This window comes from Lepisma saccharinum, chromosome 27 (genome assembly GCF_977018435.1).
Source record: "Lepisma saccharinum chromosome 27, izLepSacc3.1, whole genome shotgun sequence".
NCBI classification, from domain to species: domain Eukaryota; kingdom Metazoa; phylum Arthropoda; class Insecta; order Zygentoma; family Lepismatidae; genus Lepisma; species Lepisma saccharinum.
The window spans coordinates 41,157,617-41,172,492 of NC_139255.1; the positions used below are offsets into that span (position 1 = coordinate 41,157,617).

At 38.1% G+C, this 14,876-nt stretch overlaps 1 protein-coding gene across 1 annotated transcript in view; it reads left to right on the forward strand.

The window, feature by feature from the left end:
• LOC145980418 (b(0,+)-type amino acid transporter 1-like) overlaps nt 1-14,876 on the forward strand; it is a 143,045-nt gene that overhangs the window by 109,875 nt on the left and 18,294 nt on the right. Inside the window, exons 8-9 of the mRNA XM_083113500.1 lie at nt 1,087-1,210; nt 9,903-10,006. Of these exons, the coding sequence (XP_082969626.1) occupies nt 1,087-1,210; nt 9,903-10,006 (228 nt within the window). The remainder of the gene's footprint in view (nt 1-1,086; nt 1,211-9,902; nt 10,007-14,876) is intronic.

The window sequence follows — 14,876 nt, forward strand, 5'->3', positions numbered from 1 at the left end:
CAGACTAGATATTGCTGACATCATAAAATATGGATATCGGAGCTTCAACTTGTGTACTCCCTTGCTTTACCTGTACACATGCTTTTGTATTTTGACTTTTTCATGGAATTGACCAATGGATATTTTCATTGCAGTTTTCTACAGTTTTTGAAACATTTGCAATTCATAAACAGATAAGCTCTAGGCTTCATTCCATCGTTTAACACTAATTTTAAATAGATTTTACTCCCCCAGCATTGAATGAGTTGGTGTTCTTAGTCCGCTTTATGCACAGTAAGGCTAATCGGGACTGGACCTACAGTTTAAATTGGAATCCGAACCACTATGTGCCTCCAATTTTTTTCCGAGAGCATAGATGAGTGGAGATAATTAGTACCACGATGAAATATATTAGGTTCGCGGTGGTTTGGATTCCTTTGGATAGGAAGATAATAGGGCAGCATTTTGCATGTCAAATTATTTTTGAGGGGCTACAAGAGGTACGATTCGGATCAAAGATATTGGGGGTTGGGGTACAATGTAATGGAAGAATTTTCGTTTCAACATTCGCACATTAAACGCTTACACAAGAATAGTTGATGAACTGTTTCCAGAAGTTGAGAGCTTTATAATTATTCAAGGAATTTAAATATTAGTTCCATAAAAACATCTAATTTTCTTCTATATAGCGAGTCTTCTAGGCAATTATTTCTCAAAATGCGATAACATGGATTAGAAATGAAAATTCGATAATAATAAAAGTAGTAGTAATAATAATAATTACAACAGAAAGACAACAATGATATCCATTTATCTGCCTCTAAAATTGAGCAGATTTCCGAGCAGCCTCGTTGGCCTTTCCCCCAAAAGAAAAAAAAGTTTAATTTCCACACACTGCTTATACCTTCCGGCTACCTAAAGAAACCAATAGACATATTTAACATAGGATTGCTACTATATGTAAAACATATACGTAGTATATCGCATTGAAATCACAACGGTACACGTACGATAGTAGTGGATGTTGGTCATTATATATTAACATTTATGTATGTAGAGAAGAAGTTCTGCATTTTCATTGTGACAAATAATGATATGATTTTCCAGGAATCTACCTTTGGCAATTGTGATCGCCATCCCCGTGGTGGCCGTTTGCTACATTCTTGGCAACATTGCTTACCTCACCGCCATCACACCGGAAGAGCTAGCAAATACCAATATAGCAGCTATGGTAAATATAAGTAGCATCAAGGTTGCCATACTTAAAATAAAACTTGTCTTAACCGTTTACAATAGGTTTATACAACTATGCGAAACAAAGTAAACATATTGCTTTTAAAAAAGATTTGATTATTACACTTTCTAATAGAACATTTTTACAGTTATTTTCCCAATTTTAATTTTTAATATTAATTTATACTGATTTATTATTGCATAAACAAAATATATATGTAAGAGAACAAGCGGAATTGTAAAAGTGGATTTTCCAAAGTTGCGTTCTAGGGTAGTGGGATATACTATAACATATTTCGGAATTACCATTTCTATACTTCCTTTTAAGAGTTGTTCAAAGACAAAAGGGTTAATCGGAGGACATTTTAAGGGAAGTTTACATTGTTTTCGCCCCAGTTCTTTTATTTTCCTCAGGCAGACTTTTAATCTTCCAAACTGTTTGTCCTCCCTGTTGGAAGATGAAGACAGTGTTTTAGCAAATGTTTTTACCTTTTTGGGAAGAGCTGGTCTCTTTCCCTGTCTGTGAGGAAGCTTTTAGCGTATTCTTACCTTTTCAATGTTTATTCTGTGCAGGTTCCTTTACACCTTGAACTTTTAACCTTTCTCAGGGGGCTCTTTCACACACCCTTTTTAACTCTTAGGTAAGGATTTTAGATAAAAGGATATTTCTCAGTATACATTAAAGGGTGCATAATGACCATATGTCCGGAAGTACCCAACAATTTTACTTCATTCATTTAGTGATTTCATTGATTTTTCTCAAAATTTCGGTAGGGGTTTTAGCCCCATCAGCTCCCCTTCCTGCTGCGTACGCCAGTACTTGGGAAGTACGAATTTTGTACAGAGAAGTAAAGAAATTTCATACATGATAATGTTCCATTTAAAAAAATTGTTCTTGTATGTAGAGAAAAGAAAGGATTTATTATTAATTGTCGTTTTTACGACGCTTTCTGACACTTTCGGCTAATCGAGATGATGAGTGATGATTAGATGGAACTGATGAAGATGCCATCTCAAGGCCAGGACTTGAATCTGGGGCATTTGATGGTGGTGAGATCGAAAGCCGACGTAATGTTTGCTATGTATTATTTACCCTGTTATTCTTGAGTGTGTTCGTACTTGCATTTACTGGATTGATTTGTTTTATTTTAGTTCGCCTTTCTCTCACATTTGGATGAGGATGAGTGATGATGTGATGAGGTTAATGAAAGACACACAGATAACTAACACCCATGCCCATTCCGAGATTCGAACCGGGACCCCTGGCGTCGTAGCGCCCTGTGCTAACCACTCCGTCCCGGAGGCAGGTAAATTTAGTGGAGAAAGGAAGACTCCGAGAGAAAAATGGAAACTGCGAAAGTAGGAGCGAGAGAGAGAGACACGAGGAAACAGAATAAAGAACAGCAATAAAACGAAAATTACGAGAATTAAAAAGAATGATGAGAGAGAGAGAGAGAGAGAGAGACGGAGAGTAAGAAGAAAAGGTAAAGAGGACGAAGAAAGGGAAGGATGAAAGTATTGAAGAAAGAGAGAGGGAGAATAATGACTACATTGACTACAATAACCCCCCCGACTTACATAATACTCGACTTACGTAAATTCGCAGTTACGTAGTCTAATAACCGTACGTAGCTGTCACAAGACATTTTTTTATTTGAAAACTGTGATTTAAGTTTGTTTTTATATTATTTTATAAATTTTTCATACTTTTATAGTTTATATCCGAGTAAATACTGCTGCATGATACCCACACATACCTAATAATAAATATTGCAGATTCTTACAAAGTTGCACTTAAGCAATTAACAAATTCGACTTACGTGAAATTCAAGTTACGTAAAGGTTTACGGAACGCATTACTTACGTAACTTGCGGGGGTTACTGTATCTATTTCACGTTTCTGACGCACAGAATCAAAATTTGTGACCGATTCAGCTGCACCTCCCGCGCGTATTATTCTTGCAACGGAAGTCAAGATTGACGTGTAAACGCTTATAAATTATCTCTTTAATAGCATAATGACCAATTAAATTATCTCCTCTCGGTATTTTGTGAGCCGGGGCAGCATTTGCCTTGCATCAACCAAAGTTAGCTGCATGCTTCCCCTTTTTAACGTTAGGCCAAGGATAATCTACTTATCCAAGTCTTCCCCACGTCGTATCTGCAATGTAGAAACACAAACTACTTTTTGCATATCTATTTCCTGTATTCTTATTCCTAATTTTGTTACGTAGCTCACTTTGTTGATATATCTCTTGGTTTAATCGCGACGATGAAGACGAATCAATGTTTGTAAGTACCGACTTACTTTTAATGCAGTTACTTTACATTTACTTTTTCCCTTAACCGTAACTGAAACTAGTAACTTTGTAGAATGAATAACTGTAACTGAATTACAGGTAACATCTACCGAAATAAATAATTAATTTTCCGTACGTTTCAATAGCAAATATGAACAAAATTCTTTCAAGTATAAAATTTACAGTGGCGTAGCATGGGCATTTCGGGTGGGAACGCCAAGTCCGAAGGAAGGGTCGGCCCTTTTTTGCTTAATAATTTACTTATGGAATTAGTCGCCACAGGTATTTTATTTGCCTGAAGTCAGCTGGGTTTTCAATAAAACATTATCATTCATGCATGTTTTTGCTAGAAAATGAGATGCCTCACTATGCAACAAATGTTATGAACTCTGGTGTTTTATACCTTTCGGCATGACGCAAATCATTATAAAACTTACCTGAATCACAAGCGCCTCTGCACAACAGTAGACGTTATTGTTGTGGATAATCCAACTACTGATTGATTTGGTTTATTTTACTTCGCTTTTCTACCGTTTTTGGCTAATCGCGAATATGAATATGAGTGGTGATATTGATGAAGGGACACCGACAAAGAACACCCGTACTCACGCCGGGATTCGAATCAGGGACCTCTGTAGACTTGGCGCGCTGTTGAAGACACTCTGAATCCTGACACGGAGGTGAGCGGATGATCCAACTATCGTACACTCTACTAACGTAACAGTGCCGATTAGTAATTCAGACCACTGTTTATTACGTCTTGAGAATGCTGATCAACATTTTAAAATAATTTTGTCCAGAGACAATTCGATGTTAAGAGTTTTCAAATGAATGCTAACATTTCCATTGACACAATATTAAGCAGTTACATAATAACGAAAAAATAATAAACCGCAAAACTATTTTTTTTTTTTATTAAGTGGTAGAGCAGCCACAGGCTGAACTTCTACCACGAGGACTTCACCAACTTATTTGACAAAAACTGTGTTGATCTTTTAGTTTTTAATGCACATCGCTGTTCGTGCGATAAATTATACAATGCAGTGGCCATTAAGAAGTGCTATATTTCAGTTTGGTAAAGTTACGTCAGTCACGAGTGGCACGAGCGCGAAGAACCGGGTAGGAATTCTACCGCTGTCGTCTGCTTCAGAAGGCAGGAAGGGTCACGTGAACCAATCACGTAGTCCTCTGCTCCATACGCTGGCGTAAGAGAGACCATTTGGCCGCGTGCTGTAGAGATCCAAGCTTACCTCCAGAAAGGCAGCAAGGAATATAGAGTCCTGTACGCCGAACCTGCTCGGCGTCCGGCCAGGAAAGGCATTGAAAAAAAATGCTAGAACCAGCGTTGTTAGTGGAGCGTTGCAAGCGGATCGCGAAAAATAGCTATTATAATGCCATGAAAGTCAGACATATATGAAATTTGTCAAGATTTACTTTATATTGACAGCATTTACGCATTTTTGAAATTTTAAATCTGGGAACGTCTGGCGTACGGGCGTACTATAACGCTACGCCACTGAAAATTTACTATGAATTTCCTTGCTTCCAAAATGTCATATTTATTATATTTAATGTAAATTAGTGTAAACATTACATGGCAACCCTCTTGCAGTTGATGCATGCAACACGTTGTAACAGATATAGCTTATCTAGAATAAAGTAACTATAAAAGTGTACTTACTAACACTTAAAGTAACAGTAACTGAAACGGAGTTATATTTCAAAAAGTAGCTGTTACTGTAACTCAGTAACTTTTAAAAAGTAACCTTCCAGAGATTGAAGGATAAACAAAATGATTGAACCCATTAACCACAGTTAAAAGCACAAGTCAGTCGCACGATGAGAGAAAAGTCGAGCAGCTGAGGCATGCACGCTACAAATCAATCTGAAATGGAGAAACACAGTTTGGTCATTCAAAACATGATTGAATGATTCATGGCAGATAGCGCGTAATGATTTTTTTATGTCTGTGCAAGGGGAAACGACGCGAGGTTCTTGCATGAACACCGTTGGGCAATGTACGCTTGTTGTCGCCGTTGGGTCTCCTTTAAAGAAAAAGGACAAGCACGAAAACTTGTAATCTACATGCATTTGCCCCGCCCTTTTTAAGCTCATTTGGTGTATCCTTTATGTGGAATGTAGGGCAAGCTTCATATCTAGAGCTGGCATAGGTGTCGCTGCGAGCGGCAGCTAGTGTGTTCACCAACGTTCGAATAGGAAGGGGGCATGGAGGGCCATAGCCCTTCCCTTAAATTTAATGTCTTTATGAGTGACTTAATTCTCATACAGCCGGACCCCGTGGCGGAGTGGTTAGCACGGCAAGGGTCTCGGATTCGAATCCTGGCCTGGACATGGATGTTTGTGAGTGTCCATTCATCAATTTCATCATATCATCACTCATCCCCATCTTCGCAAATTAGCCAAAAGTGGCACAAAAAGCAAAGTAAAATAAAGTAAATCAATCAAACAAACAAACAATATACACATACAAAACAATGATCCACGGGACTCAAAATCATTCACTTGAGAAACAACTGCAACAACAATACTTGTTTTAAGAATAGTTCTTTGTTTACTATTATTTAAAACTAAATCTTCTGTGTTGTTCTTTTGCAATCAACCTCCTATGATTTTAGAAGTTTAACGTCATAGATATCTACTAATTATTCCATATACGTTAAAGAAAGAAATCTTATCAACGTTCTTGTTATTTAATTGAAGAATTTTTAAGGGCAGATGTGCCTTACCCCCTAAAACTGACTCCTGGGTCATTCCATGCCAAATCAGCCAATGGTCTGAACCTTGACATATCAGAGATTGATAATTTTTGGTACAGTGGCTGTACCAGTAAAGTTGACAAAACTGCGAATTTCAGAATTTTTGGGCTCTTAAAGACTTTCAAAAAAGCAAAAATCTCAAAATTTGACATAATTTTGAAATCTTTAAACAGCTGTAGATCAAAAATTATTTGACCTAGAGAGCTCAAATTGGTTTCATTCTCTTCTGCTTTCAATGATCTTTAATTTGAAGTGCAACATGACTGTGCTATTTGAATTTTGTAATTTTTCAAAAACTCAAAACTTTTTAAATTTCAAAAACATCCCTTTTAATTTCTTTGAAAAACAAAATGTTTTGAAGACATCAATTGACTATTTGTGTGCAATATTTCACAATTGGAATGCAATGGGTTCCTATGCAATTTTTTTGTAGTACATTGTGTGTGAAATTTGTTAAATTTGTTGACTTCCATTTTAAAAGCATAACTATAACCTGAGTGGTTAATGTTGAAGTCTTCATATTAGTCTATTTGAAAATTTTTGAACTGCAAGTAATATGAAAATACCTAAAATTTATTACTTTTAATATCAGGTAAGCTAAATGGAAAATACATATTTGTGTTTACATTTTAGAATAGGATTGAAATATAAGGTCTTAATATCGAAAAATTATAAACATAATATTCATAATAAACTAAACAATCATTTTTATCTACCACACACAATTTTAATCGCAATTAATTTCAATTACAACCATTACTTTGAGAGCATAAGACTTTACTGAGAACTTCACAAAAGACAACTGACTGAAGATTGCAGTGAAACATCACTGAGGTATACCGATGTGTGTGTGTGTGTAATTTATCATCATCATTCTGAAATATATTATGGTTTACAATAGGGAGAAAGAGATTACAATTAGAATCACTGTGCCCCAAATCTATGCCATGTCATTCGTTGATAAATACCTAAAATAAATGCTTGGATAGTAACAAGAAATTATTCCGGAACTAACATTGAAGGGAACAATTAAATTTTCATTTGCTTAATATTTCGCATCGAATTAAAAGTAAATTTACTCCGTGTATAAATAGTATTTCGTAATTTCAAAAATGTTATTGATATAATAACAGCCAATCCACGAGTTCCGGGTGTGAAAATCACACACTTCAAATCTAAATATTTTGTAAACGTAGACATTGAGCTCATCCATTTCATAATTATAGTATTCAGAATGATGACATTGTTACTGTCCTGAAGAGTGAGCTCTGTGAACAACGTTGTTTTTGATCAATCGAAGAATAACGGGAGTTCCGGGTGTGACGCACATGGCGTCACTATCACCATACAACTTGAAGATTCTGTGAATTTTTACAACTTTTTTATTCATCATAATTTTTTTTGTTGTGAAAAAGTAACCTTTCATTTCATGTGTTTATTATAGAGGAGAGACACATTCTTATTTTTACTGTTATTAATTTTCATAAAAGTTTCGGGCGTGCCTCCTCAAAGTTTCGGGTGTGACCTATGTGAATACTTCATCCGTTAACCCCATTCAGTATCATAATACTTAGCTAATGCTTTGACTCAACAATATCAAAGGAGGGAAAAATACCTCCCCAACCCCTAAATTTTAATACGAGACAACCAACTTTATTCCTGAAAATTACAAATTTATTGAACATTGCTTGTATACACTCAAGGCTGTATTACTCTTTGCTGTTAATCTGTATTCTTAAACCATTCTAGGAAATGTGAATATCAAATAAGTAACTCCTTAGTGTTCTGCATCGTGACAGTGCGGTTCAGGTGTCAGGTTTTGGGCTCGAGCTAGGTTCGAGTCTAATTGGGGGCAATGTAATAACTTTTCTCCACAGATTTCGCCAAATGTATGGAACCGGTGACCACCCACCATCGTGAGGAAATTTAGGAACTAGGAATGAGTAGCGTACCCCGGTCATTGGAACCTACAACAATGACTTGATGTTCGTCGTGCCGACCACACGTCCCCTCTGCTGAGGCATGTGGGAGTGAGGTCAGTAGTCAGTAGGCAGGCTCTGACCCTCAAGTGCTGGTGCGCCCAAAGGGGGGGGGGGGTAGCTGCTCAGTACTACATAATTTATAAGGAAATCTGCGTGAAAGTATACAGAACACTGTTTAACCCTTACTTTTCCAATGGGTGAAGGAGAAATGACATTTTTTGTCTTTCTCAGGAATATCCCATTCCTCTTGACCAGCAATGTATTTCACACAAGATTTTCCAAATGCTTCCAGAAATGTCACTTTCGTCATTCTTTTTGGCAGAGATTCCAGACTGACAAACACAAATGTATTTCTTTTTCTGCTAGTTTTGTCACTAAACAATTCCACGATCATATAGACAGACACCTGCCTGCAAGAGCTCTTCATCTTGTTCAATACCTGGGAACTTGAGATAAGACTCATCAGCATCTGACTCTTACTCGGAATCAGAAAAAAATATCTGCAATATCCAAGACTGAGACATGAGTATTTTATGACTGACTAGTTTATGTATTTAGTTAGTTCATATCACACTTGATAATCTCTGAAATCTTAGTTTCTCTTTGTAATCAAGGTGATATAAGCTGTTACACCACTTTCAGTCATATATGGTACAGGAGTTTTGAATATAAAATACGCGTATGCCAAATTAATGCTCACAGCAAGGTAAAGAAGTCATTTTTCATGTAATTTGATGCTGCAAAAGGTGAAACTTTTAGTTAAATAGAATTTTAAGCGGAATTTCGTTAAGAATCTGTGTAACTAGCTTTCATTCAGCTGGGGATAATAAAATAGTTATATAGGCTAGTCTAAATTTTGAGCTTAGGCTTAGTTCCATCATGTAACTGTCAGTTTAAATTATTATTATTATTATAACCATTGAATCAACCCGAAGAAAGTTAGATCATACCTGGAACCATGCATTTTGGTCACACCCGGAACCCTCATTTCACAGTTAAAACTAAGTGCAAAGAAATGATAGGGCTTGAGTCATGTTGGGGGAGTTATAAAATTGATTCGTATGCAATTTGGTGTTAAACTGATTACTCGTTTTCATTTAAATGAAATTTCAGGAGAAATTAAGTTCCGGGCGTGACAAACAGATCAATTATTTCAAAGAGCTCTAATTCAAAGATTACTACAATGCATTTTGCAAAAAATAAAGAGAAATGAAATGTCACATTAGCTGCTTCTTGCCACTATATTGTGGCAGGAAATAACTGCTCATCTGTTCCTGATAGTGTTTCCAACTATACACTTTTTCGTAAATAAAAGCCCCTTGATGTACGTTACTAAAGACTTGCTTAAAACTAAAACATAATATTTGAAATTTAAAACATTTTTAGATTAGTTCATCAAAATATAGGCTTTAAGCTTCAGTTTAATGCTGTTTAAATAGTATTTGGACTAACTTAACTTTTAGAAGTGGTAGGATCACTATGTCATGGATTGGCTGAACAATAACATTTTGTTAAATTAGTTATGGTTGTTTGTGTCAAAATATATATATTTTAATTAAATATTATTTCACATTAAAATCTGTTATTTCTCACGCGGTGAAAACTGTATTGAACTTTATGCTTTTCCACAGTTGTTTGGTACCAGAGTTCTTGGTGCAGCTGCCTTCCTCATGCCTATCGCTGTAGTGATGTCGACGTTTGGAGCTGCGAATGGTTCTCAGTTCACAGCAGGAAGGTAAAATGCCACCAGCAGGCCACGCTGCGTATTAACTTAACTAACTTTCGGGAAGAGGAAAGTTCAGAGGTCGACCAACGGAGCATAAACGGAAAAGATAGGGGGAAGGGGAGGGGAAAAGGAAAAGATAATATGGACAAAGTTACAAAGATGGTTACCTTCTCCAGTAATTACGGATAAAATGGAAGGTATATAGTAATAGTAGCATGATTTTCAATCTAAAATCAAGTTAGAGTGAAAGTTACAAATACAACTACTTATGCATCGCTTTGTGTGTTTTGCTTGATACTGTCTTCAGTTTGTTCTTTATTTTAAATTTAAATTAAGCTAATTGATAGTATCATGTTTTGTAAATTTGTAAAACACAATTGAAGAAAGAAGAATTAATGAGGGACTAAAGATAGAGTGTAGTGCCTTTATTGGTCATGTCACTTATGATTATTGATTGATTGATTTGGTGTTTTAAGTCCACTTTATGCACAGTAAGGCTAATCGGGACTGGACCTACAGTTTAAAGTGGGATCCGAACCACTATGTACCTCCACCGGGTATCGAACCCGGTACCCCTTGATTACAAGACGAGGACGCTACCACTGCGCCATCGGGGAGGCCTCACTTTTGATTAATTTGCGAAGATAGGGATGAGTGATGATATGATGAAATTGATGAATGGACACTCACAAACATCCATGCCCACGCCAGGATTCGAACCTGTGACCCCTGGCGTTATAGCGCGATGTGCTAACCACTCCGCCACGGGGGCTGGCAAAGAGAGAAGGTAATTGACCGTTGAATATTCTAGTGTAATTGAAGGGGAAATATAAGTTAAAGGAGGAATTAATTGTGTTTTGATGTCACGGGTCGGACACAATAGAAAACACATGGAAATCAAAAAGTTAAAAATAAACTAATAATACGTATGTAAAATATCTTCTACCTTCTAACTTAATTATGTACAATACTTGAATTTTTATCCAAAAGACAACTTTAGATTGTTCATTCACAAGTTACAGCATTGCATTAATTTTTTAAAATTGAGGTTCAGGGGCACTTCAAATGGAAGCCCCCCCCCCCCCCACATATATATAACGGGTGTCGAACCCGAAAAAAAGTTATAATTTCCGAACAAACATACATAGGAAAATGAAATTCACACTACACGTACCTTATTTCATGCTGAACACGAGGCAGGGTTGAACATAAACGCACGCGTCAGTAGTGTCAATATGTACCTTTGACCGCAACTCTGATTTCTTGACCAAACGACCACAAAAAGTTGAAAAACTCACTTTCTCTCCCTGTTCCGCGCCTCATTTATTGCGCTGACGATGTTTCACGGGCGCAGAAAAGCAGTGATGAGTGAAAGATGAGCTCTCATCCTCTCATCCTCTCATCTTCTCATCTTCTCATCTTCTCATCTTCTCATCTTCTCATCCTCCAAAATGTTTGTAGATCGTGACCTTTGTAAACCTCTCTCGAGAACGATGTGCCACACATATACACACATACACTCACTTTCTCTCCCCGTTCCGCGCCTCCTCTCATCTTCTCATCTTCTCATCCTCTCATTCTTCAAGGATGAGTGCACCTTATCGTAACCAAATGTTTGTAGATCGTGACCTTTGTAAACCTCTCTCGAGAACGATGTGCCACACACACACATACACACATACACTCATTTTCTCTCCACGTTCCGTGCCTTATTTATTACGCTGGCGATGTTTCAGGGCGCAGAAAAGCAGTGATGAGTGAAAGATGAGCTCTCATCTTCTCATCTTCTTATTCTCTTATTTTTGAAGGACCAAATGTTTGTAGATCGTGACCTTTGTAAACCTCTCTCTTGGGGGAACGATGTGTCACACACACACACACACACACACACACACACACACACACACACACACACACACACGTGCGCGTGTATTGTGACGCAAGCAAACAGACAAAATAATAATAATTGTTGTTTTTTAGGATTCCTGGCCCCCTGGCGTGGTGCCCAACCAAAAACGTAAAGGTTTTCCCGTACGGCCTTCGAACGTAGAATTGATTGACGTGCGGGTGAATCTCTTCCGGAATGTTTTTCAATTCGTACATCTGACCATACATGCTATTCATCATCAATTTAGCCGTGTTCTGTTTGGCGTCCATTTCGAGCAGTTTGCCCGGCGGTAAAGTCTTATTGTTTTTTAAATTTTTTGATTTTTTACGCAAGGCCATGATCTTGCGTATGCACGTGGCGTTTAGCGTGTCTCGTGAAAAATACACGTGAAGATTAGCTTCCGTACAACCGGCTGGATTTGTAACGCCGCGATAAACATCAACTTCCGTACCGGGCAGAACGCCTGTTCCGGCGTGGAATTTGCGCCACTCCCAAGTTCACGTTGAAAAGAGAGAGGCCAGCTGCTACTTTGGCCATGCACATGCCCCCTTAACTTGCCCCGTAGGACACGTTCTGTTCTCTTACGAGAATTAATATAGGTTGTCATAGAACCCTCCAATTCATGACTTAGCAAAAACAATCTGTTTGGGGATTCATCACGTACACCTATATGTGAGAAAAAGTATGAATAGAACCTATGTTCGGAAATCCAAAATGGCGACCGGAAGTGGGGTTATCTTGGAAACAGTAAAACTTAGGAAAAATCTGTTTGCGGATTCATCACGTACACCTATACGTGAGAAAAAGTATGAATAGAACCTATGTTCGGAAATCCAAAATGGCGACCGGAAGTGGGGTTATCTTGGAAACAGTAAAACTTAGGAGAAATCTGTTTGCGGATTCATCACGTACACCTATACGTGAGTAAAAGTATGAATAGAACCTATGCTCGGAAATCCAAAATGGCGACCGGAAGTGGGGTTATCTTGGAAACGGTAAGACTTAGGAAAAATCTGTTTGCGGATTCATCACGTACACCTATACGTGAGAAAAAGTATGAATAGAACCTATGCTCGGAAATCCAAAATGGCGACCGGAAGTGGGGTTATCTTGGAAACGGCAAGACTTAGAAAAAATATGTTTGCTGATTCATCACGTACACCTATACGTGAGTAAAAGTATGAATAGAACCTATGTTCGGAAATCCAAAATGGCGACCGGAAGTGGGGTTATCTAGGAAACGGTAAGACTTAGGAGAAATCTGTTTGCGGATTCATCACGTACACCTATACGTGAGTAAAAGTATGAATAGAATCTATGTTCGGAAATCGAAAATGGCGACCGGAAGTGGGATTATCTTGGAAACGGTAAGACTTAGGAAAATTCTGTTTGCGGATTTTTCATGTACACCTATACGTGAGAAAAAATATGAATAGAACCTATGTTCGGAAATCCAAAATAGCAACCGGAAGTGGGGTTATCTTGAAAACGGTAAGACTTAGGAAAAATTTGTTTGGTGATTCATCACGTACGCCTATACGTGAGTAAAATATGAATAGAACCTATGCTCGGAAATCGAAAATAGCGAGCGGAAATAGGGTTATCTTGGAAACGGCAAGACTTAGAAAAAATATGTTTGCTGATTCATCATGTACGCCTATACGTGAGTAAAAATATGAATAGAACCTATGTTCGGAAATTTGAACGAAGCGAACAGAGAGATCGAATACGATGTGGACGTAGGCGATGGGTTTGTTCATCCTCACAGAGCAGACCTCTACCTTCAATTCGACGTGGTGAAGAAGAAAAGCGGATATGCGTTTCCCGCAGCAGCAAATTTGATACTCGTGGACAACTTCGTGCCTCACCTGTTCTCGCAGGTGGAGGTGAGGAAACACAACACCGTCATCAACAGAATAGATTATCCGGGCATCATGTCGACGGCGGTGGGAATGTTGAAATTATCCAAAACGGACGCAGCATACTATCAGGCAGGAGGATTTGAAGCGGGAACCAAAATATCGACGAGAAGTCACACGGTGCTCTTTCCCATGCGTTTGCTTCCGGGATTCTTCTCGGACTACAAGGAGATCATGTGGAAGAGAAGACTGAGAATCACGTTTCGAAGAGCTGCCAACAACAACGACGCACTGATGCACTGATGCGACGCAGTTCAACAACATACAGTTCGACATGCCAGATTTCATCGTAGTGCTTTTTCAGACCGGGAGGGACAAAAATCAGGAAAAAGATTCCAGCAAGTTTGACGACTGCAAGATCAAGAATGTTTATCTGAAGAACAGTAGAAACGAAGTGTTCCCGCACGAGAATTACAACCTCGACGTGACCAAAAAAAAAAAAAAACGATTACCTCAAACTTTACGAAGCGTTCTCGGCTTACAAACGCGTGACCGAGGGAAGCGTGGACATGTACTATACGCCCAGCGAATTCAAAGCACGGAGACCCATGACCGTCATCAACACATCTAAGAGAAAGAAGGTTGTGGTCAACGATCGAACCAACATCAAGATCGTCTGCGAGTTTCACGATGCCTTGCCCGAGGATATTCTATGTAGTGGAACGTGGAGAGAAACCTTGGTGATTTTTTCGAGTAAGATGTTGGCAACACTGCGAGAAAATAAGGCTTATGCCTTACAAGAGCAAACTATTAAGGCGAGCCTCACCGAGCCTCATTTTTGGTCGCAGAATTCTCCATTTGGGTCTACTAATGTTGCCAACTCACTAGGCCGTATCAATATTGCGCGCTCAAGCATGATTTAATTTTATTATATTTTCAGATTGACCACAAAACAAGGTGTTGACAGGCAGTGTGTATATATATTGTAAGAAGATGTTTTATTATCAACCTCCACTTCTTGCAGTACATCCTGGACACAGCGTTGCAGGTTAACAAAGGATTTTTGGTCAGTATATATTTTTTTTCTTAAAACTGTTCGGTTACTCGCTCGTTCCTGGCATCATACACAAAA